At 43.2% G+C, this 26,567-nt stretch overlaps 1 protein-coding gene across 1 annotated transcript in view; it reads left to right on the plus strand.

Moving 5' to 3' along the window:
* The window catches only part of cachd1 (cache domain containing 1), a 70,830-nt gene extending 49,688 nt beyond the window's left edge, over positions 1-21,142 (plus strand). Inside the window, exons 9-27 of the mRNA XM_061078484.1 lie at positions 1,589-1,843; positions 2,361-2,510; positions 4,847-4,970; positions 5,087-5,204; positions 7,250-7,418; positions 8,006-8,148; positions 8,812-8,993; positions 9,681-9,791; positions 10,588-10,710; positions 11,303-11,402; positions 12,029-12,145; positions 12,767-12,927; positions 13,036-13,122; positions 14,190-14,306; positions 15,018-15,169; positions 15,631-15,792; positions 16,754-16,831; positions 16,980-17,081; positions 20,779-21,142. Coding sequence (XP_060934467.1) covers positions 1,589-1,843; positions 2,361-2,510; positions 4,847-4,970; positions 5,087-5,204; positions 7,250-7,418; positions 8,006-8,148; positions 8,812-8,993; positions 9,681-9,791; positions 10,588-10,710; positions 11,303-11,402; positions 12,029-12,145; positions 12,767-12,927; positions 13,036-13,122; positions 14,190-14,306; positions 15,018-15,169; positions 15,631-15,792; positions 16,754-16,831; positions 16,980-17,081; positions 20,779-21,023 — 2,696 coding nt within the window. The 3' untranslated portion in view covers positions 21,024-21,142. The remainder of the gene's footprint in view (positions 1-1,588; positions 1,844-2,360; positions 2,511-4,846; positions 4,971-5,086; positions 5,205-7,249; positions 7,419-8,005; positions 8,149-8,811; positions 8,994-9,680; positions 9,792-10,587; positions 10,711-11,302; positions 11,403-12,028; positions 12,146-12,766; positions 12,928-13,035; positions 13,123-14,189; positions 14,307-15,017; positions 15,170-15,630; positions 15,793-16,753; positions 16,832-16,979; positions 17,082-20,778) is intronic.
* The last annotated feature ends 5,425 nt before the right edge of the window (positions 21,143-26,567 follow it).

The raw sequence follows: 26,567 nt of genomic DNA on the forward strand, positions 1-26,567 counted from the left end.
TGCGGCACACAGCTGAAAGGCCCACTGCTGGGTGTGTGTGTGTGTGTGTGTGTGTGTGTGTGTGGGGGGGGGGGTCTTATTCGCTGCATCTCCTGCCAAATGTGGAGTGCTGATTGTTCAAGGAGATCAGCAGTCCCTTGGCTGTAGAATACACAGGTGTGTGTGTGTGTGTGTGTGTGTGTGGGTACATTAATAATGTGATCTCACCAAAACAGTGTCTGCTAGCCTGACTAAAACATGTCAACTGTTGTTTACTAGTTTCTACACATTGATTGCATTTTGTATCAATTGTTTTATGCTTTAAAGTTGCCTGAAGAAAGTCTGCATTTTCCAAGACCTTTTAAATTATGTACGAAGGAAAGACGTATGCAGTTCACAATCATATACGCAAGGAAAAACGTAGCTCTTCAAATATTTATATATCTGATCTGATAAAAGGACTCTTCATTATAAAAAAAATAAAAAAACTCCACGGAAGCAAGGGTCAATTTCTGGAATCAATCTCTCTTTGATGGGATTCATTGAGAGGAAAAGGACGTATTTCTTGGCCATATTTTGAAGGAGCCTTCGAAGTGGAACAGCCCAGTTGTGTTGTTAGCCTCTGAAGGATGAGGCCTCTGAATTGAGAGTTTTGGCAAGAACTGTTATTGTGACTGTGGTTCGGTTACGAGAAAAACATGAGAGTAAAGTTCTTTTAGTCTGTGAGGTGCATCAAAAGTGGGGAATGCTCCTCAGGAATTTAAAATGAATGAATCCTGAGCCGTCTGCCAACTTCCTCTCTGTGTTTGTTTGACGTCGTTGCCCCTGGCGACATCGGTACCCGTCGCCCGCCCGGCGTGACGATCAGCCGAGCAGAGCCTTGGCATTAAAAGGGGATTCTGCTGTAATCCAGTCCATGATTGGAAGCTGGCAGACATGCTATGTTCCTATCCTGCCTAATAGGTTGTGGGATGCCAAATGCTCCAGGTGACAGCTGTAAGGGCCCGGCCGCGGTCATCCGCTCTCCTCTGAACGACCTTATGAAGCTTGGAGAGATACAATCTGAAGTGAGCATTAACTTCTGGGACACATGAGGATTTACTCACGCCACAGTCGGGTCCGGCAGATGCGTTGGGATTGTACGAGCAAAGCCGACAGAGATAATGAAACAGGATCACAGATCAGGGTCCGGCATGTAGGAAATACCTCCGCTGCTGTCGCCAGATCAACTTGGGGGATTCAAGCTTCTCGGTGCGGGACCACGTGAACTGCGTGACGTCAATTGTTCCCAAAATACAACTTGATGAATTCAGCCCCTGTTTGGCAGCTGGCGTGTGATTTCTCTTCTCTCTCTCCAGCTCCTTGAAGGAATTGGTATTTCTTTCTCTTTACAGTCCGAAGGTCGCCATCTATAAAAGAGATTTGAGTCATGAGCTCTTTACTCTCGTTGCCTCCCTCTCAGCGACTCCTTCCTCTTTTCATTTGTGCAATTACCTCATTCAATAAGCCCTGAGCCGTGCCGTCACTTACAGATTTGTCCTCAATATCCCTGCTTCATTTAATCAAACTAATTCTGTTATCGACTCTCTCTCCCCCCCTCTTCCTGCAGAGGGAGTAACGGGCCTGAAGGAGTTGGCCTTCATGAGGGACCTGGCCGAGCAGAATTCGGTGAAGTACAGCGTGGACAGTGACAGGCATTCGTCGTCCCGAGCGTCGACGATCCCGGTGGTGAAGGGCAGCATGATGGTTCTCAACCAGCTGAGCAACCTGGAGACCACAGTGGGACGCTTCTACATCAACCTTCCCAACCGCATGATCGACCTGGCCGGCTTCAGCCTGCCCTACACCGACCCCATGGGAGACGGTGAGTGGTCCCGACTCTACTCCACCCGAGTGATGCTTCAGTTTATCGCCAAATAACCTTTAATCAGGTCAATTTGTAATGAGAGGAACTAAATTAAGATAAACCAATTAATTGATTAACCTGAGTGATTCAGTTTCTGACTTTAATCTGGTTGTGTTTACGAGGAGCAGCAGGGTGAAGCTTGGAAATAGGCAAGGATAATAATGATCACAAATTAACACTGATTAATAAGCGTTGTTATATTAGTTTCTTATAAAGACCTTAATAACTGTATCAGCCTCCTCCTCACCTGTTGCTCTTTCCCGAGATTCTTACCACACGGTACAAAAGACACTTAACGTGAGGATGCTTTCTAAAAATAAGGCATAGTACACATCAAGTGCACCATTTTAAAATCTGCCAACCAAGAGTTGGTCTGAAATACACAGAAATAAATTAAAATAGCCAAATAGAATCAAACTATGAACACAAGACGAGTTAAGGGGTATAATCTGCTCTCTTGTATTTGTCTCTCCAGGATTTATCATGACCGTGAGCCGGCCGTGCTACTTCGGGAACCTGCTGCTCGGCGTGGTCGGCGTGGATGTGAACCTGGCCTACATCTTGGAGGACGTCACCTACTACCAGGACTCACTGGCTTCATACACCTTCCTCATCGACAACAAAGGTCAGTGACATAAGGAACGAACACCAGTAGTGATCATAATGTGTTTTTTAACAGCAGGATTATCCTCCGCTGCTTCTCTGCTCAACTTGGGATCATTGGAAGTTGTTTTTAGCACATTAAGCTATAAACTGCTGCAGGGTTATGAGCCAGTGAGAAAACAAGCATCAGGTCACACCTCTCATCTCACAGGTCCCACAGACTCCAGTGTTATCAATCTTCATTAGTCACACTCCAAAGAGTTGGAAAAGAGCGTATTTGGGTTTTCTTGTTTCACTTTATTTGGTCTGTCTCAACTTCCTCCGCAGCCGTGACCCCACATTAGACTCATTTGGCGTCTCCTCTGCAGCTCTGGCACGTTTTTGGCGTTTCAGTCTCCACGGCTGAGCCACGCGGCTGCAGTGCAGGCCGGTGGTGTTCACGTCCGGTGTTGGTTTGTCTTGGCCACCGGCTGCAGGTGGCTCCACTAAACTAAACTGCTGCCATACAACCGTAAAGCTGTGCTCTGCTCGCCTGGGGATGTGTGTCATTAATGGACGGGATAGTTGTACTGAATAGTATTAGCTGCAAAAACACAGACGGACAGGAAACCTGCGGGCTGCAGCAGTATTTCTCTTTTCTGGAAGCACGCTGTATCCGTCGCTGTCAACACATCGTGGAGAAAAACGGAGAGAGGCGTCAGGAGGAATGTCAGGAATGTGGCGAGAAAGGTTCGCTCACGCCGCTTCCAGGTTTTCACACCTATGCGGATTACAGGGTTAAACAATTCCTTAGAAATGCCATCCCGTTTGAGAATGGGGGAACATTTTGCTAAGCCTGAGCTAAAATATGACTTTTAGAGGGTACGGTTGTGGAAAGGTGGGATGAAGGAGAGAGTTGAGGTGGAGGAAAGTCGTAAAACCTCCAGAATGAAATGACGTACAGCGTCAGGATCTTTCCCGGCTGTGACCATGAGGGAACCTTCGCAGCTGCGTGAGAGTTGCTGCTCCACCGCTCTGCTCAATGCGTCTCTTTATCCCTCCTCTCAAATGTTTGTTTTTGCAAATGAAAACGCCGTCACATCATTACACCTTATTACTGCACCGCGCTTATTAACACAGCAACTCGGTAAACACAGACAAATTACTCCCATTAAAGTCATTAGCTGCCATTCAAATCGCCCGCTGCCGATTAGAATGTAGGTGAATATGATTCTGTAAATAAGCCGCTGACAAGAGGCTCCTGGACCCGCAGGTAAAAATAGCAGATGAGTGTAGTAGAGGTAGTTTTACGTGGAGGGAATTTAGTTAAATGTATTTTACAACTCTCTGAGACTTTGTGTGACTCAATTAAGTGTCGACCTGAGGGAGATTCATAAAGGTGTGTGTATGGTGTGTACTGTAGTTTGGCATATTAGTCAGAACAGAGAGTCCTTGTATTACACAGCAGACGGATTTCCCTTTTCAAGAGTGTGACACACCACACCTGCTGATACTTAAACACACACACACACACACACACACACACACACACACACACACACACACACACACACACACACACACACACACACACACACACACACACACACACACACTCTCTTTGTCACTTAATATACACAGCATATTAGAGCTGAGCGACAAACGAACGTTGTTTGTTCGCTGCCTTCAGGACAGATGGGCACTCAGTCGAGTTTCTTCAGAGCTTTGTTTGTTTCCCAAAAACAGTTCCTGCCTCGGTTCAGAGCCACAACTTCACCAGAGCCGCCGAGCTCCTGCAGAACCGTGTGAAGGCTCAATGCTGCGGTTTTTATTCAGGGGAATTTAAATAATGAGGGGAAAGAGCAGAATTAGAAATGAGGTTTGTCCACTTTGATTTATGCAGTGACCTTGTAGCAGCAACTGCTTTTTATTGAAGTTAGAAGTTGGTTGAACACACATTTTAATACATTTGTATATTATTATTTGTATATTGTATATTATTATACACATGTATATTATTATATCGTTAATGAAAAATATTAAGTGATTTCAATGATTAAGGCCAAGTGGGGTCTTGGTAGAAGTTACAACTTACAGGCAGAATCGTGTGATTTTGGCTGTAGCATAGCTGCACTTATATATTATAATATTATAATATTTTAACCTTTTTTTAAACAGTTTTCTTCAGGTCTTTGAAAAAAAATTAAAATATTGGACCAGTTTTTTTCCCATTTGCCTGAAAATGTTATAAAGTGATAAACATTCAGTAAGACATCAGCAGCAGTTTTTCTTTTATTTGCTCTTTACATGTTGCTGTTTCTACTGCGACATTATTGATCCTGATTGTGCTTTGGTCCTGATCATTTGATTGGTTCCCAGGCTACACCCTGATGCACCCGTCCCTGACGCGGCCCTACCTCATGACGGAGCCCCCCCTGCACACAGACATCACCCACTACGAGAACATCCCCCGGTTCCACCTGGTCCGGCAGAACATCCTCAAGTAAGAGAGAACAAGGAACAAGTTTCACTGAATTCAAAACACAAACAAACAGAATAACTTTTAACGTTACACATAATGCAGTTTTGTGATTTGATAAATGTTTTGTGTTTTTGCAGCCTCCCTCTGGGCAGTCAGGTCATCGCTGTTCCGGTGAACTCGTCTCTGTCGTGGCACACCAACCGTCTCCGTGACAACAGCAAAGACGCCTACAATGTCAGCTACGCCTGGAAACTGGTGGGTGACTCGTATCTCCTTTACTCCAAAATGAGTGGGCGGTGGTGGGTATTTTTGAATGTGGGTAAACCCGCAGCCAGAAGAGGAACGTGAGTCATGTTAAAAAACGTGCTCTCTCTCTCTCACCTCACAAATCAGCTCGTTCGCCCTGGTGTCATGTTTCTATCACTGCTGATCGGAGGCAGAGTCAATTGACCCGGGAGTCAATGCCCATTGTAACCATAACAATAACAGACAAAAGCCGGATGTTAGTGGGTTTATTATGACCAGTGGAAAAGGGGATTGAGACACAAACATTTGAGTTATTTAGTTATGTCCAATATTTTGCCTTCAGCCAAGATTGGACCATGAATTACTTGCCTAAAGTTATTTTCTTGCAACACAGACACATAAGAAAACATGCATTTGTTTAAAAGCTATTTACATACACTCATTTATGCCCATGTCCCAATAAATTATTGTATTTTTACCTGTAAAATTCAGATGTGTCCAAAAGTGAAAAAGAAACTAGCTGAGAAGAGGAGTCATCGAAATAATTTCTGGCCCGTGAATAATTATATATTCAAACACGTGAGGATTGAAATTAGAAACTGAGCAGGAGCTTATTTTGTTCCTAATTTAAACGCTGCCTGAAGTAAAAAGGATTTCAGAGAAGAACAGGCTCCTGCACACGGAGACAAATGAAGACTCTGGGCCTGTGAGACTTTATCAAGGCGTGAAAACATCTCGCTCATTTTCTTTTATCTCCAACGCTTCCATTTCTGTCTGTGACTCTTTATCATTACTGCACCGCTGTCTAACAGTAATATAGACATTTATGTTCCCAGCCTTTGTGTCTCCACCAAACCTCTGCCACCTTCAATTAGTCCCGGTGATAAAAACAAAGTGCTCCCACACCCAGAAACTGTCTATCCGTCAAATCTGCTTTTCCTCCCAGGCCTTGAAGCGTCATGTTTTTTTCGTGGAAAAATAAATGGCGTCAGGACGACATTAGCATCACGCCACGCTGAGTCTTTTTCATTTCTGACATTTAGACTTTTGGCAGAAGCAAAAACACAACACTTACTTTAGGCATTTTACTTTCCGCCCTTTTTAAGGGATTTTGACATTTTGTGTTTTTCTCACGCTGACGAGCTCAAACACCTCCACCATGAGTTTGGCAGCTGTCTGTGTTATTTATAAAATGAATATTCCGGAGCCAGATAAAATGTGAACTGACTTCAGAAGTGTCTTTTGTTCCCCACACCAGGCTGTCCTTTTGTCTTCAGCCAGATAATGTCAGGGGATTCATTTATGAGTGTTTCATTTTGTTCATCTAGTGACGGAAAAATCTGCAGCAAAGGCTTCACCCATTAAGCTCCTGGTTCTCTCAGACTGTCGTTGTTTGTCAGGTTGTGTGATTTAAAAAACTAAGTTTTAGGAGTTTAGGACCTGACGATTCCTTCAGGGTGCATTTAGAGGCAGTCGGGTGAAAACCGGTGATAAATCGGTGACAATAATCTTCCGTGAAAAATGCCTGCTGACCATGAAACACTGGAAAGATCTTCATGCAGTTTCAATCCGATTTTAAGGAGTCAAATAAGAAATCAAAACCACATGTACTTTTTTTATTTTGACCTGGAGTAGGCTGGATTTATGACCAGTACCGCAGCCAGCCAACAGATGGCGATCCAGATGATTTGGCTTCACTTTTAAGGAGCTGTCATGTCGTCCATCTTTATTTAAAGTCGGTGGCTCAGCCTGGTCTCTGAGATGAATCCATCAGAGGTTGTTCTCGGGGTAAAAGTTGTCTTATCAGGAATAAGGAACAATGAAAACTTATAAACTTAAAGTCGGGAATCAAACAAGATCTGTAAAGTCTGTTGACATTTATGTACGGATATCCTTCTCTCTTGGTCATCTCCAGATTCTGTTCACAATATGTTTATGTCGATGTAAAGCATTAAAGCCTCCTCCTCCTCCTCCTCCTCCTCCTCCTCCTCCTCCTCCTCCTCCTCCTCCTCCTCCTCCTCCTCCTCCTCCTCCTCCTCCTCCTCCTGCTCCAGGTCCAGGACACGTCGTTCATCCTGTGCATCGTGTACGTGCAGCCTGAGATCCCGGTGAAGCACCTGAAGAACCTGAACACGGCTCCCAGCTCCAAGCTGCTCTACCACCGCCTGGACCTGCTGGGTCAGCCCAGCTCCTGCCTGCACTTCAAACAGCTCGCCACTGTCGGTGAGAAAAGCAACAGATCCAAGGACTCGAAGAACTGGAAAATAAACACAATGCAACTATTTTTACTTCAGAATAGCAGCTTTAAAAGTAGTTTGAAAGTTCACTGACTGGGAATATGGGGAAAGTTTCTTCTTTTATCCCACTCTTTTCTGTTCTTGATAACTTGAGAGAGCAGGTACGATCTCCTGTGAGGAGCTGACTGATAGTCGCAGCTTTATTTGTCAGAATCAGGTCCAGTAAGTTGAAGAGAAACCATGAACTGTAGATTAGTTCATATTGAGTCAGGAAACTTTTCAAATACGTAGAATTCTCAACAGACTTTGGTGGATTTGTTACATTGGTATTTCTTCTGGTTCAGGAATCCGGGGATCATGGGTGATATCAACTGTTTAGTTGTTTCAGTTCAGCGAGTGGGAATAATACGGTCAACACATTGTTTTTTCTCCATGTGAAAACTACTGTGACTATAGGGGGTGCTGTTTCTCAGTAAAGCAATCGTCATCTCATTCTTTCCATAGTCATCTCGACAACATCGATTAAACTGAACATCTCTTGACCGTCTTTCTTTCCCTTTCTGTTTTTCCCAGAATCCCCCACTGTGATGTTGGCCGCCGGCAGCTTCTCCTCCCCCTACGAGCACCTCAGTCAGCCAGAAACCAAGCGCATGGTGGAGCACTACACCGCCTACCTGAGCGACAACACCAGGCTCATCGCCAACCCAGGCCTCAAGGTACACAAGCACACAAGTTAACACAAAATACAACTCTATTTTCTCAAGTAGAAATACCTTTTTTTTTTTCAATTGCAGCGTTAGTTCAGCATCTTGAAAACATCCGATCTGCACGTCTACGATTTAAAAAACTTTAAAATGGAGTTCTGCATCTCTAAGAAAGGGGATAAACCCCCCCATGTGGTTTTGGAAGTCTGTGTGCTCTGCTGCCCTGGGGGGGGGGGGGAGTAGGAGGTTAGAGTTTGAAATCCCAGCTCTAATTCCCAGGCTGGTCTTGAAGGCCCCCCCCCCCAGTGACCTCATCACCTCTTTCAAACTCAGGAGCTGCTCGGAAAATGCCACAGAGATGTGATTTTTTTTTTTCTAACTGGGCTTTTTGGACTTATAAATCAGATTAAAGCTTAAAAACTGGATTTGAAAGATTTGCTATTTCTTCTCTCTTCATCAAAATGATCTTATTATAGATACAGAACAATAATTCCAGCTTCAAGTTAGTTTTACCATTTCAAAGACCTCGTTAACTTTTTCCTTTATTGTTGGTGGGTTTGTCTTCAAACTAAATTGCAAAGTTCCCTTTTCCAACTTTCCTTTTTTTCGCCAAACCCTGATTAAAACTTTTTCTCCTCTCTCCATCTCCCTCCGTCTCTCCATCCCTCCCCACAGTCCTCCGTCAGGAACGAGGTTATGGCGACCAGTCACGTCACGGATGAGTGGATGACACTAATGGAAATGAGTAGCCTCAACTGCTACATTGTGCGCCGTTACATAGCAACCCCCAGTGGGGTGCTCCGGATCTACCCGGGATCACTGATGGACAAAGCCTTCGACCCGACCCGCAGACAATGGTGAGGCTTAGTGAGGAACGGGGGGGAATGTGTGTGTGTGTGGAGGGGTTGGTACACATTAAAGGGAAGGAGTATGTGTGAAAACTCAGGTGAATGTTTATGCTCAGTACTGAGTTAAATTTGGTAAAGTACAAATCAGTACAATCATTTAAAGAGAAATTAAACTTGTTTTTAGAAAGCTTTTAATGTTTTAGTCGTTATCTTACTCCAGCAAGTTTAGCGATTTTTCTGTTATTTCTTTTCTTTTTTGTGATGTTCATTGAAAGATTTGCACTTTTACAAGTTAAAGGGGAAGGATTGTGTTTTTCAACCCGGGCGCCATTCAAATTCAAAACCAGACAAACATGTCAAAAGAAAGAAATCAACGATGAACTCAGAGCAATATCCACAGACTTTGTTTATAAATGAGCGAGGGTAAATGAGTCCTACTTAACTGAGAACTGAGACTTTTAGCAAATATTTGAGCCTTTAATTGGTGAAAAATTAACCTCTAAACAACACCACTAAAGGAATACTTAGGCTAATTTGTTCGTCCAGCACAGATCACATGTTCCTGCAAGTTAAGAGTCGGAAAAAAAAAATCTTGGGGAGCATCTATATGATCATTTACTTTGTCAGTCAGGAGAAAGTTCTGAGATGATCTGAGCTCAGTGAGCTAACCCTCTGCCCGTGTGATGCGTCCTGCAGGTACCAGCATGCTGTGGCAAACCCTGGCCTCATCACCTTCACGGGGCCCTACCTGGACGTGGGCGGGGCCGGATACGTGGTCACGATCAGCCACACCCTCCACGCATCGAGGTAAGACTATCGCAATAAACCGATTTTGCATGTGAATATATAGAACCTGTTGGGGAGGAACATGGTTTTGGAGGCCTGAAAATCACCAGGGCGCTTTGGAACCCCCCCCCCCCCCCCGCCCCACACACACACACACACACACACACACAAAGTTTCACTGTGTGTGTTTCGTGTGGAGAAACGTTGTGGTAAAAGAAACTCGTAGGAATGTTTACAATGTTCAGCAAAGGGGAAGTTCTGGATCTCACCTGTCTGCACCTGAAGCCCCAAAATATTGATCATTACCCCCAGTGGCTAATTCAGGTGGGATCAGGGATTATTATATATAAACAATCTCGTGCTAAAGAAGGAAAATCCAAAAGACCATTTGACTTCCAAGTTTAAAAAGCGATTACACAATGTTTCAGACACGGCCTGTGTGAGATGTGAGACCAACACGCAGTTCACTGAGCTTCCACATCTCCACAGTGGTCAACATCCGTTTCCATCAGCTGGATAAGATCTGTTTACCATGGTCCATGCAAATGTTCAGTCCACACACACAAACACTCACTATCAGTGTGTGATGAACCGGGATCAGGGTGTTGTTGTGTACCGACTCAGTGAGCGTGTAATCACACAGTCTGTAAACACGTCTACACACAGTGTGCAGGGCTGCGTGCGGTTTGTATTGGTGGCTCGGGACCAACAACGCAACTGACAATTCTGTTCCACTTGTTCTCAGTGTGCAGCTGACGACACAAAATCAGTTTTTCTTCCAGAATTTCTTCTAATCCGTGTTTTCTGTTTCCTGCAGCACTCAGACGGCTCCTGGTTACGCAATCGCCGTGATGGGCATCGACTTCACGCTGCGCTACTTCTACAAAGTCTTGCTGGACCTGCTGCCCGTCTGCAACCAGGACAAGGGCAACAAGATCAGGTGGGTGGGGGAGGGATCGATCGGGATGATTGACTTTTGCAAATCATTGCTTCTTTCTTCTTTCTCCTTTTCTCTTTCCCCCACGTTTCACTGAGCAACTTGCAGAGAGATCAAGAAGAAAGAAGGAGGGAAAAGAGTTAAGCTGATTATCACAGCATTCCTGCCGCAGATGTGGCGTCGCTGCCTCCTCAGTTCCTACATACTTCCTCCAGCTTTAATGTCCCTTTTTTTGTTTTTTTAGTCTTCTTGGTCTTCATCCTTTCTTTTCCAACCCCCTCTTCTTCCCCCTGTTTTTCTCCCCCTCTCTCCCTCGCTCCACTTCCTTCATGCTCTCCCTGTTGGTGTGCAGAGGCCATGTAAAACAGGATTAGCTCAAAGGGGGCGTGGGCCAGAGACCAGACATATTTCTGCAGAATGTTTAAGGGACAAAGGGAAGAAGAATGCAGCCGTGTTATTCAGATGAATGAAGCTGGAGTTAGCATCGGGAAAACAAGGGATTCACATGTATATTCTTTAAATTCACTTCTCTGTTATAGCTCAAGAATTAAAGAGTCACTGTCTGCTCTCTAACATTTATCTGTGCACATCGTAGGTGTTTCATAATGGAGGACAGAGGGTACCTGGTGGCCCACCCCACTCTCATTGACCCCAAAGGTCATGCCCCTGCAGAGCAGCAGCACATCACGCACAAGGTAACGCACCCGGAAACACACAACAACTACATAAATAAGAGGAACACATGCATCCACCAACATACTGTTTATCCTTCACATTGTCCCAGCTACACACTGGGGGTAGTTACAGCTTTGTAGCATCGCACCCCCACATGAAACCATTTTGAATCTGCTGCAACAGATCACACACAGTCCTCTTAATGTGCCTGATTTTCTTTCACCAAGGTCTTTGAATGGAAACCAGTGAAAATGTAAAAATAAAAAGCGCTGCATGTCACAATGTTGAAAAAGTCATGAAAACTGCTTTGGATTCTCCCCTGTGTCTAGATCCATGTTAAAGTTGAATGGGTTCATTCTCGGTCCATGTCCCACTCTTCATCCAAGTGCAATGGAAATCTGTTCTGTCATTTTTTGCGTAACCCTTCAAACCGACCTCCAGTCACATTAAAAACTGCTCTAAAACGTGTGGTTGTGAGAATAAATCTGATGATCTTTAATCTGGGGGAAAGTGCACAAAGATTTAATTGTAGGTTACAATGCAAAGACAATAAATAACACAACTCATTCTCATCCATAAACAAACCATTCGTCTGTTTGTAATCTTTCATTCCTCAGTTTTTAATCTTGATTTTTTTTAATTGCAGGAGCCGCTGGTTGCGAACGACATCCTCAACCATCCCAACTTTGTGAAGAAGAATCTGTGCAACAGCTTCAGCGACCGCACCGTGCAGCGCTTCTACAAGTTCAACACCAGCATCGTGGTAAGTCAGCGATGTTTGAGGGTCAGACTCATGGTACTCGTCAGTATTGGACTCACAGGTACAGTCTGAGGAGTGCACTGTATGTATATTAGATAGAGCAACACTGCTGCCTAGTGGTGGACGTTCTAATTGCACCCAGGAATTGCTCCTGTGTATTATATATCTATTAAAACTGCCATGGCTAACTACTACATTCATCAAAAACAGCAGCTTTACAGATGTTAAAGTGATGTACTTATACTTTTAGATTAAGTCTTTGAGAATAAAATCACAAATTTGTCTTAATACCTCATCTTCCTAAGAATTTGCTTTATAATATCCTGTTGATCGTTTGTCCTCATCATTAGATTAGATTAGATTAGATTCAAATTTATTGTCATCGCACAGTACAAGTACTTATACAAAGAAATGCAGTTTAGCATCTAACCAGAAGTGCAAAAAAGGCAGTAAAAGTGCAAAGTATTGTGCAATATTTAAAGTGAATATGTAAATAAATAAGATCTGAACAGTAAGAAATATATATGGAAAATTTTCAGTATTAATTAAGAGGTATTACCTTCAAGTACTTTAATCGTCCTGTTACCCTTGGAGATGGAATCTAATCCTCTATTTCTCCGTAAGGGCGACCTCACCAACCTGGTCCATGGAAGCCATTGCTCAAAGTACCGTCTGACCCGGATCCCCGGCACCAACGCCTTCGCCGGCATCGTCAACGAGACGTGTGACTCGCTGGCGTTCTGCGCCTGCAGCACCGTGGACCGACTCTGCCTCAACTGCCACAGGTCTTAGCTCCGCCCCCCCACACACTCTAACAGAAGTTTGTTGTGATATAAACAGCAAACAGTGGTAGTAGAGTTTCTGACTGACCATGACATTGTGTGTGTTTTCAGAATGGAGCAGAATGAGTGTGAGTGTCCATGTGAGTGCCCCCTAGAGGTCAACGAGTGCACAGGCAACCTCACCAGTGCTGAGAACAGGTTAGTGGAAGTTCTGCCTCAAAGACACTTCACGTATCTCCACATATATATCGCTCAGGAATTATACTTAATGATATAAGGTTGAGAAAAATATGAAACATATATTTGCGGGGAAAAAATGTATTATAATTTTAGGTACGTAATGAACAAGGATACTTTTCATATGATGCTTGATTCCTTTTAACCATTTTTAAGAAGTGAGGATGGTTAGAGCAATAAGGTTGCCATGATTATAATAGTTATAATAACCGTAATAATAATAATGGCCTTGTGATGGACTGGCGACATGTCCAGGAAGTATCCATATTCATTACAAATACACAAAGTTGTGTATGTCATAATTGAAATGTCTCAATTTCTCGTGTTGTTAACATACATCTGATAATTAATATTTAGTATATCTGATACATTACTTATGTGTTATTTGCAGTATTTATCACTAATGTGAAACATGTTTGCTGTGCTGTGTTGAAGTCTGTCCCTCTCACTTCCTGTTGTGAATTTAATTGTGGACACTTTTGTGCTTTGTGAATGTTTCTGGGTGTTTCCTCACTTTCACTTGTCTTTCACTGTCCCTCCTTTCTGTTTTTGCGTGTCTGTCTCTTCCTCCTTCTCATCTCGCTCTGTCCATCATTCTCCTCCTCTCACACCTCCCTCCCTCTCTCTCTCCGTCTCTTCCTCTTGTTTCATCCACCTCCTCCCGTCAACCATCGGCCTCCTTTGACAGCATGTCAATGCATCAAATGCCAATTCCTGTTTTATTTCAGGGAGACATGCAATTATCGTCTCTCACTGTCAGATTTCTCTCTGTTGTCGTGTCATTGTTGTTTGTCCTTTCCGGAGCTCATTTGCATACATTGACGTGCTTTGTGTGTTCAAGCTTTGATTTTCTTTTCCATTTTTCCTGTGTCAGTTTTCCTGTGTTTGCTTTTGTTGAACGTAACGTGTTTCCCTCTCGGAGTCTGATGGATTCTGTCGGCTGGATGTTTTGACCGAGGATGTTGTCGCCTCTTCTGCATTTCTGTGTTTTGACCCCGTGTGTTTATTTACGTCTGTGTTTTGCAAAGGAACCCGAGCTGTGAAGTGCACCAGGAGCCGGTCAGCCTGAATGTGATTGATCCCAGTCTGCACGACACCCTGCCCCAGTGCATCAACACCCGCTGCAGCCAGAGATACACCAGCAGGTACACACACACACACACACACACACTGAACTACACAACAGACACACTATGCATTAAGTATATACAAACACATCCATACAGATACACCTAAATCTGCCTTGAGGTGCAGTACAGGGTGACAACGGGGAGAATATCTCTGCTGTGGGACAGTGCCGCCTAGTGGAAACAAATGGGACGTGTAGATTTGTGTTTTTACCCTTTTCACCTTTGTTGGTCTGCATGAAACACATGATTGTGTTGGTAAAGAGAAACAAACAAAACACTTTTGATGATATTAAAAGAGCATGTGTGTATATATGCTAATAAAACTGAGCCGAGTTCCCGTCTAAATCCATCAAAATGAATTCATAAACTGGAGTGGAGCTCAGAGAGCACATTATTCTGCCAAGGTCCAATAGTGCCCTTATGAAACCACATTTTTTAATTCACCAGATCTGGGTTTTGATTGGAATCTGCATGAAATTGTTCTCACTCATAGATATCAGTCCCCTGAAGACTCATGAATTATTCTCTGAGAAATCAATAAAAATCCTTCCAGTAGTTAATCAACAGGCAAACACACGCAGATGAAAACGTAGCTTCCTTGGCGGAGGGCAAAAAGCTGGAGAAAGTATTCTCACCTCGACAAATCCAGAACTTCTCTAGCACTATAATACTTTTAAAAAACAACTCTTGGAGAATGTTCATTGAGTTTTCTGCTTCCCGTTTCAGTGACTGTTTTGGCGTGCTGGACTGTGAGTGGTGCATGGTGGAGAGCGATGGTAAGACTCACCTGGACAAGCCGTACTGCGCCCTGCAGAAGGAATGCTTCGGGGGCATCGTCGGCGCCAAGAGTCCCTACACCGACGGCCTGGGAGTCATTGGTGAGTTTCAACACACAGCGTTTATTATTGTGCAAAGAGACTGAGTCTTTCAGGGTGAAATTGTGCTTTAACTAGATTTCACTGTTATGAGATGTAGCCTGTGGAGGGAGGAAACGAGCAACAACAGAAGTCAAATTAATTCCATTGTCATCCTGGTCACAGCTGAATTGTGACTTGTGTAGATTCAGGCTGAAACGTCTCTGTTGCCTGGTTGTTTGTCTCTAGCTCTGTTATCAGTTTTTTTTTTTTTTTAATTGGCTGTTAGCTTTAATAATCATTCTGCAGCGTGACACACTGATGGGAGAGTGAAATAGAAAAGTACTGGCAGCGGCAGCCCGAGTCGGGAGCCGAGCCCGAGCTGTTTGATTCTGGCTCGTTGTTCTGTCACTTCTTCGTCCGTTCTGCCTCATCCTTCTCTCATCATCTCTCTCTCTCTTTATCTCTCTCGCTTTCATCTGCAGATGAGGAGGTGGCGTCTCTGAACATGATCAAGAGCGCCCCCGTGGGTCCGGTCGCTGGGGGCATTATGGGATGCATCATGGTGTTGGTGCTGGCTGTGTATGCATACAGACACCAGATCCACCGGCGCTCTCACCAGCACATGTCACCACTGGCTGCTCAGGGTAAGTGTGACTCACAGGCTGCTTCCAGACAGGCACTGAACCCCGGTGAATCTCCTGAGGTTTTCCAGAGCACATGTGGGAATAGAGCAGGAGATTCTCCAGAGGATCCACACAGAGAGAGTAGGCACAGAACTGAGAGAAACCAAAAGAATACAAATACGTCAGGATGGAAAAGAGGAGCCATACACATAGAAGACAGAGATGAAAATATAAACTTATAGAGAAGCATCGTGGTTTGAGAGTTTTTGGTATGAATCTCTGCGTTCTTCATGCAAAAGGGAGATTGTCTCGTCCTATTGTGCAGAGATTGTCCAGAGTTCATGTCTGAAAACGACTACAGATGGATTCTGTCTCGCATTTATACAGACAAGCCAAGACAAGTCAATTGTATCCAATAAATAGATCTGTGAAATTGAAATGGAAGTCAAATTTCAACATTTCCACATTATTTTTTTAATATCACATCTTGGCAGCATGGAGGAAACGAGGAAATGTGTTATTTTACATTTTCCTGCTCGGCCTGGTGGCGTAACAAACTGCAAATGGAAAGAAGTTTGTAAGTCGCTTCACATTTTCACAGAAAAGAACATTTTAAAGCGACAACATTAACAAACAGTCTGGCAGCGACTGACACTAGCACCACGCAGCAGCAGCTGTTGTATCAACACACACACACACACACACACACACACACACACACACACACCCTTCCCTTCCCTCGGGCTCATCTTTGTACACAGGTTATTGTCTGAGTTAAAGCAGCTGATGTTATCTCATGATGGCCTTTTGTTACTTGTGCTTTGTTTGGATATAAAAGTCAGCAAAGTCCACACACACCCCCCATCCTCCTGCTTGTCATTCTTGCAATAATTTACATTTTTTAGAACGGTAACATCCATCTGATCTCAGTCTTCTGCTTCTCTCCTCCCCCCACACTCTCTTCACCTCCACGCTGCTCCAGAAATGTCAGTGAGAATGTCGAACCTGGATAATGAACGAGACGAGCGGGACGAAGACAGCCACGAGGACAGAGGCATCAGTAAGTTCTGTCTGATACCTGAAAGCTGTGGTTGAAGTGTTTATTTGAGCTTCGATAGGTCGTCACTTTTCCCACAGTAAACACACGTGGGTTCCTACTCACCCGCGGCCTCTGTGTTGATCTGTTTGTGTTCTCCCCTCACTTTCAGTCAGCAACACGAGATTCATAGCAGCGGTGATCGAGAGACACACGCACACTCCCGAGCGGAGGCGACGCTACTGGGGACGATCCGGGACAGAGAGCGACCACGGTAAGACATTTTATTCCTGTGCTAAACACACATACATCAATTAACAGAGACTAGGAGGGTTTTTAAAAAATGCACAAATGTGATAACGTTCAAAACTCCAGGTTAAATGCCTGTAGTTTATGACGTGGCGTTTCCAGAGTTTTTCTCTACTTGGTTACTTCACCATATCATTCATGGGGAAGTGCAAGTAATTCTGGGCGACTCTGATATTCCTTCTTATCTGTAAAACTTGACAAAGGTCTTGAATTTAATTTGTTACGGTCTTAAAAAGTCTTAACCTAAAGTCACTATCGTCAATGGGGCATATTTCAAAGGAGACATATTCTGCGCATATACAGGTTAATCATTTTCATTTGTTTTATTACGAGAAAATGTTGACATGCTCCAATGTTCAGAAAACAAGTCACTCTCCTCAAACTGTCCATTACTGCAGCTCCTCTTTTCAGCCTCTGTCTGAAACACTCGGTTTTAGCTCCTGTCCCTTTTGCACAACTGCTGACGAGGTATTTCAGGAGCCTCAGTGGTTTCTGTGGGGGAGGAGAGTTTTTTAACTTTGCAGAACTTTAACATACACAAAACCCTATATAACACACTCAATGAAAGATAAAGTGAAAAGGCATCATGTGTCTCTCATCTAGCTGTACACCATCTTGAGGTCAAACGTATTCATGATGATCTCTCGACAGATAGTTTGGTCTAAAATAATCTGGTTTTTGGATTCACTGCTCTGTAAATGTGGAGTAGTGTTGAAACCATAAAACCCAAAGTGCTCGACAGTATCTCTTCACACAGTAACCTTTATTCACCCTAAGCCGAGGTGATGCAAGCTCAGAGAAGTGGCAGAAAATGAGGATGGTTTTATAACTTGTGAGTCTGGTGAACGCAAACTCATATCCTCAGTTTTCGCAGGTCCCTGGTTATGCAATTTTACTTCATCCAGGTTTCTGAATATTCTTTGTCGGCACAGAGCATAGTGTCTGAGATGAGTAATCAAGACCCAGATGTACATGGATGATCAGAAACCCGGATACTGTAATTATCATGTATAGTTATATGAATTACCAGGTTTCTCATATTCCATGTAAACACCATATGCCAAATATGATCCAAACCAGAATATAGGTCAAAACAAGGCTATTTAAATTCCTGTAAACATGCTCATAATAGAGCATTAAAACCTGAATAAAATTAAATTCATTTCAATCCCATTCTTAGGCTTAGGTTTCAGTTTTATAAAATGAACACTATTCCTTCCCGAATGTTACGGCCCAGCGTTAAACCCACAGTTCCCACTCAGCTCACTGGCAGTGGTTCAGCTCTTGGCTCGCTCTTTCCATGACATCACCGCTCTCTACTTCTCTCTTCTCTTCTCTCTGGCTCTCCGCGAGACAGAGGCTCATGTTCCCTGTAACCATTTGTAGAACTTGTGTAAGTCTGACACTCGATGAGTGCGGATGGACGGTTTCACCCGCATGAGCTCTCACCACCTACATATGGCATCGCTCCACTTCCTGGCACGAGTGTCTCTTGTTACTTGTTGCATAACCGAGGACGAGCGAGAGGGTGAATGTGAAGAGAGGAGAGTGGGATAAAGTGGATTCAGCCAGCGAGGAGAGAGAAATGTGAGATAGAGCTGTAAAGGAATGGAGAAAACTAGTTTTAACCTACTAGAAAGAATCATTCTCACTTACTGTTGTTCATTACGATTATTACGTATCATAAATAAATAAATAATAAAAAAATTTTTACATTTAAGTGCAACTTGAGATAATCCTGAACATCAAATATTGTTAATCTACACAAGGTTCGTTATTGAGTGAACGTTTTGTGGAAAGAAAATCAGCAGAATTAAAGAAAACTAGTTTTAACCTACTAGAAAGAATCATTCTCACTTACTGTTGTTCATTACGATTATTACGTATCATAAATAAATAAATAATAAAAAAAATTTTACATTTAAGTGCAACTTGAGATAATCCTGAACATCAAATATTGTTAATCTACACAAGGTTCGTTATTGAGTGAACGTTTTGTGGAAAGAAAATCAGCAGAATTAAATAAAAAGTATCTTTCTCATGTTATAATATAGTTCAAGAGAAGGCAAAGACATTAAACATAGGAAAGACTAGTATATCATAATTCATTAGTGGGGAGAGGACATGGAGGACAAGTGCAGAGATGTAAACATGTAAAAATGATGAAAGAGGGACATTGGAGTGAGTCTGAAGGGCAAGAGGACGGAGACAGAGAGGAAGAGGAGTTTACAAATAATGGAAAGAGGGAATGTTATTCATAAGTCCACGCAGATATGTTGCTGCTCAGTCAAAGTTGCCCTTCTACTACCATCCACACAGCTTATTTTGTTTATAACACCAATCTGAAAGGTCTTATCATAATGAGACCTTTTTAGTTTTCTCTCCAATAGTTTCCTCTGTCCACATGTCTCGACTTCAGGATGGATTTAGTTTCCTGGTGCAGCTTTAAATTTGTCCAGAGGACACCGTGAGCACTGAACCAACCTGAAGCTACGGCTCTGTGCTGAAGCCTGGAACTTCTTTGAAGTCTTCATCCCTCTCTTTTCCTTTAATCCCCCACTCTCCCTCTATCCCTCCCTCAGTATCCCCTCAATCTCTTTCTATCCCTCCTTCGTCCCCGTCCCCCTCCTTTTTTTGTCCGTCCTTTCCATTGTCTTTTTTTAACCAGGCTAATTTAGACAAATCTGGGGCGAACATTTACAAGAAAATGTTTCAAATTGACTCAGGTGAAGGTTCTACTGCACCTCAGGGAACCCAGAGGACATTTCCCTATTTTACACAAGGCTGCATATGTTCCCTTCTATTATATACACAACATTAAAATATAGATCTCCACCACTTTGATCAATTAAGCTTGATCGAGATGAAGTTTGGCCTGGTATGAATTTAGGATACTACATTCAGTCGAGTGCAGCATCATAAAATATAGATCTCCTTATGTTCCATCTGTTAATCACACTTTGACCCAGTAACTCCCAGTGACAGCAGTGCTGCCATTGCTCCACTTTACCAATGTAGGCTACCCTCACAGCCATGTTGGCTCCCGACGCCGTCTCCTCAGGCTGCACGTATGTGAAGGAAAGCGATCATAAATATGTATCATTCTTCTTTCCTTTTTCCACATTTTGGTGTGAAACTGAGAACATATGGGAGAGATAATCCCCGGCAGGGATGTGTAGTAGTCACCGCACCATGAAAAGAGAAGCGTTCTGTGTTAGCATGTATTCACCAGCGTTGTTCCTGTGTTGAATGTCTAAGACCCGAGGGCGTTATTTGCCGAGCAGATTCTTTTATGGCGTCCTTTAATTTCCTGGTTGTGAAGGCTGAGCCCCGCTGGTGCACGTGGAGCTGTTCAGATCTTTGATTCTCTGTGCAACGACTGAATGAGGCTCTTTGGTTCTGTATCTTTTACTAAAAAAAAAAATGTATGTTGCGATGTAAAACACAGAAGTTTTGCTTTATTGCAGGTTTAATTAATTTATTTCAAGTCTCTCGGCCTAAGCGATGACAAACAAAACCATTTAACGCATTTCCTACATCTGCCCGTGTGTGTTCATGAGGGACTCTGGTTTACAACAGGGCTACGACCTCTAGGTTTTATTAAGGATGCTGAGTTGTATTCACTTCACTAACGCCGACCTCTTCCTGTTTCCTGTCTCCAGGTTACAGCACCATGAGTCCGCAGGAGGACAGCGAGAATCCGCCCGGAAACAACGACCCGCTCTCGGCCGGCGTGGACGTGGGGAACCATGACGACGACATGGACCTGGACACGCCGCCCCAGACGGCAGCGCTGCTCAGCCACAAGTTCCACCCGTACCGCCACACGCACACGCACCACCACCCGCTGCACACGCACCACCTGCAGGCCGCGGTCACCGTGCACAGCGTGGACGCAGAGTGCTGATCCTCGGCCGTGGCGTTGCCCCTCCTGCCAGGGATTTTTATATTTCTTATTAATGACTATTTTAAAAAAGGAAAAACATTTGTGCTCGATTAGACAGTTGGGTACGGACTGGACGGACGGACGGACGGAGAGAGAGAGAGGCCACAGCTGGACTCGAACCCATCGTGCCACTGAGCTGCGGACACTTCCTCCTCAGCTCCTTGTGGGTGTTAGCCTCCTGGTGTCATTGTGCCAACATCTCATCCCTTTTTCCACCGATCCCAGTCTAACATCTGGGAAATCGACACGGCTTCACAGACACCGACCAGACCTGGGCCAGTAGAAATAACTAAATGGGGAGTTTTTCTTTGTTTTCTAAAGAAAGTTGGCCTTCAGGAGCTTTGGGAGCCAGCTCTGCCCGAGCTCATTCAACAAGGAGAGGACACAAGTTGAACCTGAAACACTCGACACAGGACAAACTTCTTCGTTTTCCTCCACTATTGGATCAATGGATAATCAAATTCAACCGAGAGCCTGATGCTGCCCCAGGGCTCCATCCCATAATTACGGATTATACCACAGCTTCACTCTCAGTGGTTCTGAAGATAGAGACACTTCTCAAGTATTTGCCTTTTCAAAGGAGAAGCTGCTGGTTCTTTTATAAAGCCGTTTGGAAAGCTGTTTGAACTTTTTCATGAATGTCTGTGAACAAGTAGCCAAAACATTCAGAGGTTCACGCAAACACAGAAGAAAATATCACTTAAAAAGAGGAAAATGTTATTTTTCTACTATTTATTAAAAGAGGTAGATTTTCAGGACAGACGAGCTCGAAGCTGCCGCTAACCAATCAGGAAGAGTGACATGATCTCCTCATAACCAGTGCATCCTTTAGAGCTCATTATTTTTTAATATTTCTCATACAACAGACCATGTGACAACTGGATTTATTTTTTACATTTTTGTTTTATTTTTCATACCATTGAGTGATTTTGGTTCATGAGCAGCAGCTTTTCTACATTTTCCTTCCTTTCTTTCTTTTCCTCCTCCGTTACCCAGAAGTATCCTCTCCACTGAATTATCCTGTTTACTCTAAAGTCCTGGGAAAAGCTTCCTCTTTATGTGAGAGACACATTTCTGGACAAGTGAGGACCCGGAGATCTGAGTCATAATCAAATGGAAGTTTGGGAGCTTTTCGGAAATCACATGGGCTGTGAGGTCAAAATCCTCTGTGCCGGACACATCCTGGTTCTGGACACATCGTCAGGAGGCAGAACTTTCTGTGCTTGCTGGACTTCTCAAGTTACCAACAGCAAAACATTCCTTGCTTTCATCACTGCTCGGGATTTAGCGGTTGGGGATAATTGGGAACCACCGCAGGGGTCCTGAGAGATTCACCGAGATCGAGTGCTGTCCCCTCTGATCGCCTGGGTAGAGAAAACCAGCACAGAATGCTGTCTCTTTTTTGTTCCACCTTATTTGTGTGCTGGATTTTTGTGAAAATCAAGTTTAATTTCTAATGATGCGTGAGATGGAGTCTCCTTCCTGTCAGAGAGAAGAACGAGGGAGAGATGCTGCTGCTGTTGTTCAGAGGTTCCACCCATCTGTCGACTCCTCTGTGGTTAACCACTCAAAATGTCTTTTCTACACCTCTCTGGTTGTACTGGCGTGTATGAATATGTGTGTGTGTGTGTGTGTGTCTGTATGTGTGTGAGTGTGTGGAATGAATGTCTATCCCCGTCTGGGACGTTTTCTTGGATTATTGTATTTTTCTCAAGATAATAATAGAGAATTATAGGTGAAATTATTATAATTGAGAAAATCCACCCTCACTCGACCCGGCGTGGCATCTGTTTACTCGTGGGCGCCACAATGTCTGTTGTTCTTCAGAGATTCATTATGAAGTGTAAATACAGAATCACAAATAGCTATTAATGTCCTGTACACTCCATTTTTTTTTGTTTGTAAGACATAACGTAAGCTTCAAAGGATGCTCAGATATTTGGGTTGATCTTTTTTTGATTTGTCAGTTCACGGTGTCTCACTATATTTCCCATGCCTTGGATGTTTTTATTTTTTTAGATGAATTTTTTCTTTAGGTCCATATTGGATGGAAGTCAGTGCTTGGAAAAAATGAATACACACTTTTATGTTTGAGAGACGTCTAGTTTAAAAAAAAGAAAAAGTTTTATCGTGTGTCTTGAAAATGTTAAAGAAAGCTAATGTAGAATCACGAAAATAACGGTACATCTTCTTCGTTGAGTAAAGTCTAAAACAAACGACCTGTGGATTCAGAGTCGTGTTTCTGTGAGCTACCGAAAACTGGTGAGAATTTTTCCCTGAACGTGCAGCTAAAAAGAAAACTGCTTTCTAATTTGACACCACTAATAGAGCAGAGATTTAAAACACACTTTAAGGTATTGCCTTCAAAATCTATAACGTACTTCTACTATATGTAGTGGGTCAAATATTCCACTACTAATCGCAAAAAAGGTTTCATCAAAGTTGCAAGTAAAAAAATTTCTACGGTATTTGTTTCGGTTTGACGTCGGCATCTCACGTCGAACCGCAGATCAGATGCAGTCTTTGCGAGTTTCCTCTGATTCGTGTGAATGTCGGGTTCAATTTCTTTTCCTCCAAAATGGTTTGATGTCACAGGCATTTTTTTTCCTCTGGAGAGCTTTTAAACAGTATTTACCAGCCATTTGTAAATGAGTGTGTGTGTGTGTGTTTCTATACAAGGACACTCTGAATTGCATTAATTAATGTACTGAAGGAACATATGTACATCAGCCCCCCCCCCTCATGTATCATATAAAGTTATCAAATTGAGATTTATTGCAATGTGAATGTGATAAAGTCCATTTTACACTTAATTTGTGTTTTTGTTTTTGCCGCCTCTTGCTACACACATTTTCATTTATCGAATCACATGTTTATACTTTGAGTACTGTGGAGGTTCCTGAGACATCGTGTTGACCTTGTGAACCCGAACAACTCAGGGATGTCTCCAGGGAATTCCTTCAAATTTGGTCCAAACATTCACTTGAATTCCCGAGATGAACTGATTGGGTTTTGGTGGTTCAGGGCCAAAGTTAAGGCCACATCATGTTGTTGTGAAAAGGATGCTACTGGCACACCCACCTCTCGCACAAAAGTTCACTGTGACCGACGGATGACCTGATTACAATTCAGAGGTCAAAGGTCAAGGTCAGTGGGACTTCACAACGCCCCTTGGTTCGCCCCATGAATGTGTGATGTGTTATGGAGGAAATGCTCAAACACAGAAGAGCAATCCAAGTCCAAACAAAGCTGGCAGCCGGATAACAAAGAAAGTTTGTGCCAGTTTATCTCTCTTCATGGAAAACAAATAGTGGCTACTTGTGTCTTTCTATTGTCGTTGTCATGACACAGGTTACACACAACCCAGCCTGTGCACAGTAATCCAGGGATGTTAGTGCATGTGACCGTGAATTCACACTCCCTCCCAGTGATGCACTTTTTTTGGTCGGGAGGATTTTGAATGAGGTACACACAAAATGTGTGTATTGTTTTTTATGTTTAAAGGATTATCTGGGCTCGTAAACCTTGAGAAATCCCCAAACCCCTCAATTCTGTTTTAACTCTTGACCCTTTCAGAATAAATAAAATGGTGTTTCGGCTTCAATCTGCACATGGCTCCATAGGGATATTGTATTTTTTTTTCAAGCTGTTGGTCAAAGGTCATGCAGTTTGTGGGTGAAGGGAGAATAGTGATAGAGTATATTCTGCCTTGAACACCTCTCACTTATTTATGAGGCTGTTCTGTCCATGTAGTGTTTCCTGCCGGGGGATCTGGGAACAGCTACAGGATGGAGAAGCAACATGGATCTGATTCAACACAGCAAGAGGCTCTTTGATTTAGTGGGAAAAGATCCGTGTGCTGTTTGAGTGTTTGTTCCCTTTGTTGCATGTTGGCCCACCACGGGTTTCTAACCATATAATGAGGTTTTTAACAAATAATTGTGTTAAATGTGCGTTAATATATAGTAAACACATAATACAAACTACATCAATAAATGGAAAAGTACATTATAATGTGCTTTAAACAATAAGTTGTATGATTAATATCACAGTTACAAATTACCTACCGACCTTGTTAAGGAGTTTTTAAAGAATGAATCTGGCGGTATTCAAGTATTCAGATCTGCAACTACTGATGGTTTTCATTATGGACTAATATGTTGAATATTTTCGCAGTGCAAGGAGAAATTTAATTTGCCTATATTATGTTTTTGCTATATAGATTAAATATACCTAAATATATGCAGTTGACAAGCAAAACATCAAATTCTCAATATTAAGAAGCTTGAACCAGTTGCTTTTTGGTACTAAAAAAAAAATTATTGCTCAGGAACTATTTAGATAATTATTTTTTCGATTGACTCAATTGATCAATAAATGCTCTAGAAGTTGTCTGCAGCAATCGTCCTAATTTGTTGCAACTTCGAGTTCACAGTTTTGCAACAAATTCCAGAAAAATAAAATATTCAAAAGCCGAATTCTGCCTTCAGCCTTTGTTGGAAGTGGGTTTTTGCACGTTGTTCAGCTTTGTGAAAGCACGCTTCCTGAGGGCAGAGGAAGACGTCTGCTTTAATAATTAAAAACACCTGTTTATGTATTCTTGACACGGTTTTAAAGACGTCATCAAAGGTGGAAAGAACGAGGTGGAGAAGGGAGAGGGATGGATGGATTCTCATCACTGCTCACATTCTGTCCAACAGTAACATGGATACATATATTGTCCAATTCTTCAAAGGTTAAATATGAATAACTTCATGTCAGTGTGGAAGTTATTTTGACACTGACACATCTTGTATTGTTTATGAGACTGTATAAAACTGCATCTGTGAATTTGCACTGCTTTGAGTCATCGTTGATTCTTTCCCTTCATCAATCCCACATTGGATTTAAAATGAACAAAAGGTGCTTTCTGTAAAGGTGCAGTCCGCCCACTTTAAGGTCACAGAGTTCAGCCCGGTCATTTCTCCTTGAGCAGCAGTGGAAAAAAGTGAGGGGCACGCTGGGCTCTCAGTTTACTGAAGATCAGCAGGGAAGTATTTCAGCACTGTGGAGAGAAGAAGAAGGACCCCCCCCCCCCCCCCCCCCATGTCTGTGTGTCCCACCTGTCCTCCAAACCTCATCAGTTTGTCAGTGTTCATATCCCATGCATGGCCACCATATCTCCTTTCTCTCTCTCTCTCTCTCTCTCTCTCTCTCTCTCTCCCTCTCTCTCTCTGAAATTGAGCAGCGTGCCCTGTGCCCCCCCTGGGTCACTTCAGTCGGCCTCTGCTCTGCCAACCAGTACAGCAGACGTACACCAGCAGCACATTTCCGTGCAGTCCAGGGAATCCCAGATTCCCAAACACATCTTAGTCATCTTAAGTCAGAGCATGCAAACGATTCCATAGCCTTGAAATCACGTTGACAAATTTTGATTGTGTAAATTTTGCTAAAACCAAAGTGTGGGGGACATTTGTGCAACAACTGACAACAGCACTTGAATTTTACAGGGATAATACGCCAGGG

This window comes from Limanda limanda, chromosome 9 (assembly GCF_963576545.1).
Source record: "Limanda limanda chromosome 9, fLimLim1.1, whole genome shotgun sequence".
NCBI classification, from domain to species: Eukaryota; Metazoa; Chordata; class Actinopteri; order Pleuronectiformes; family Pleuronectidae; genus Limanda; species Limanda limanda.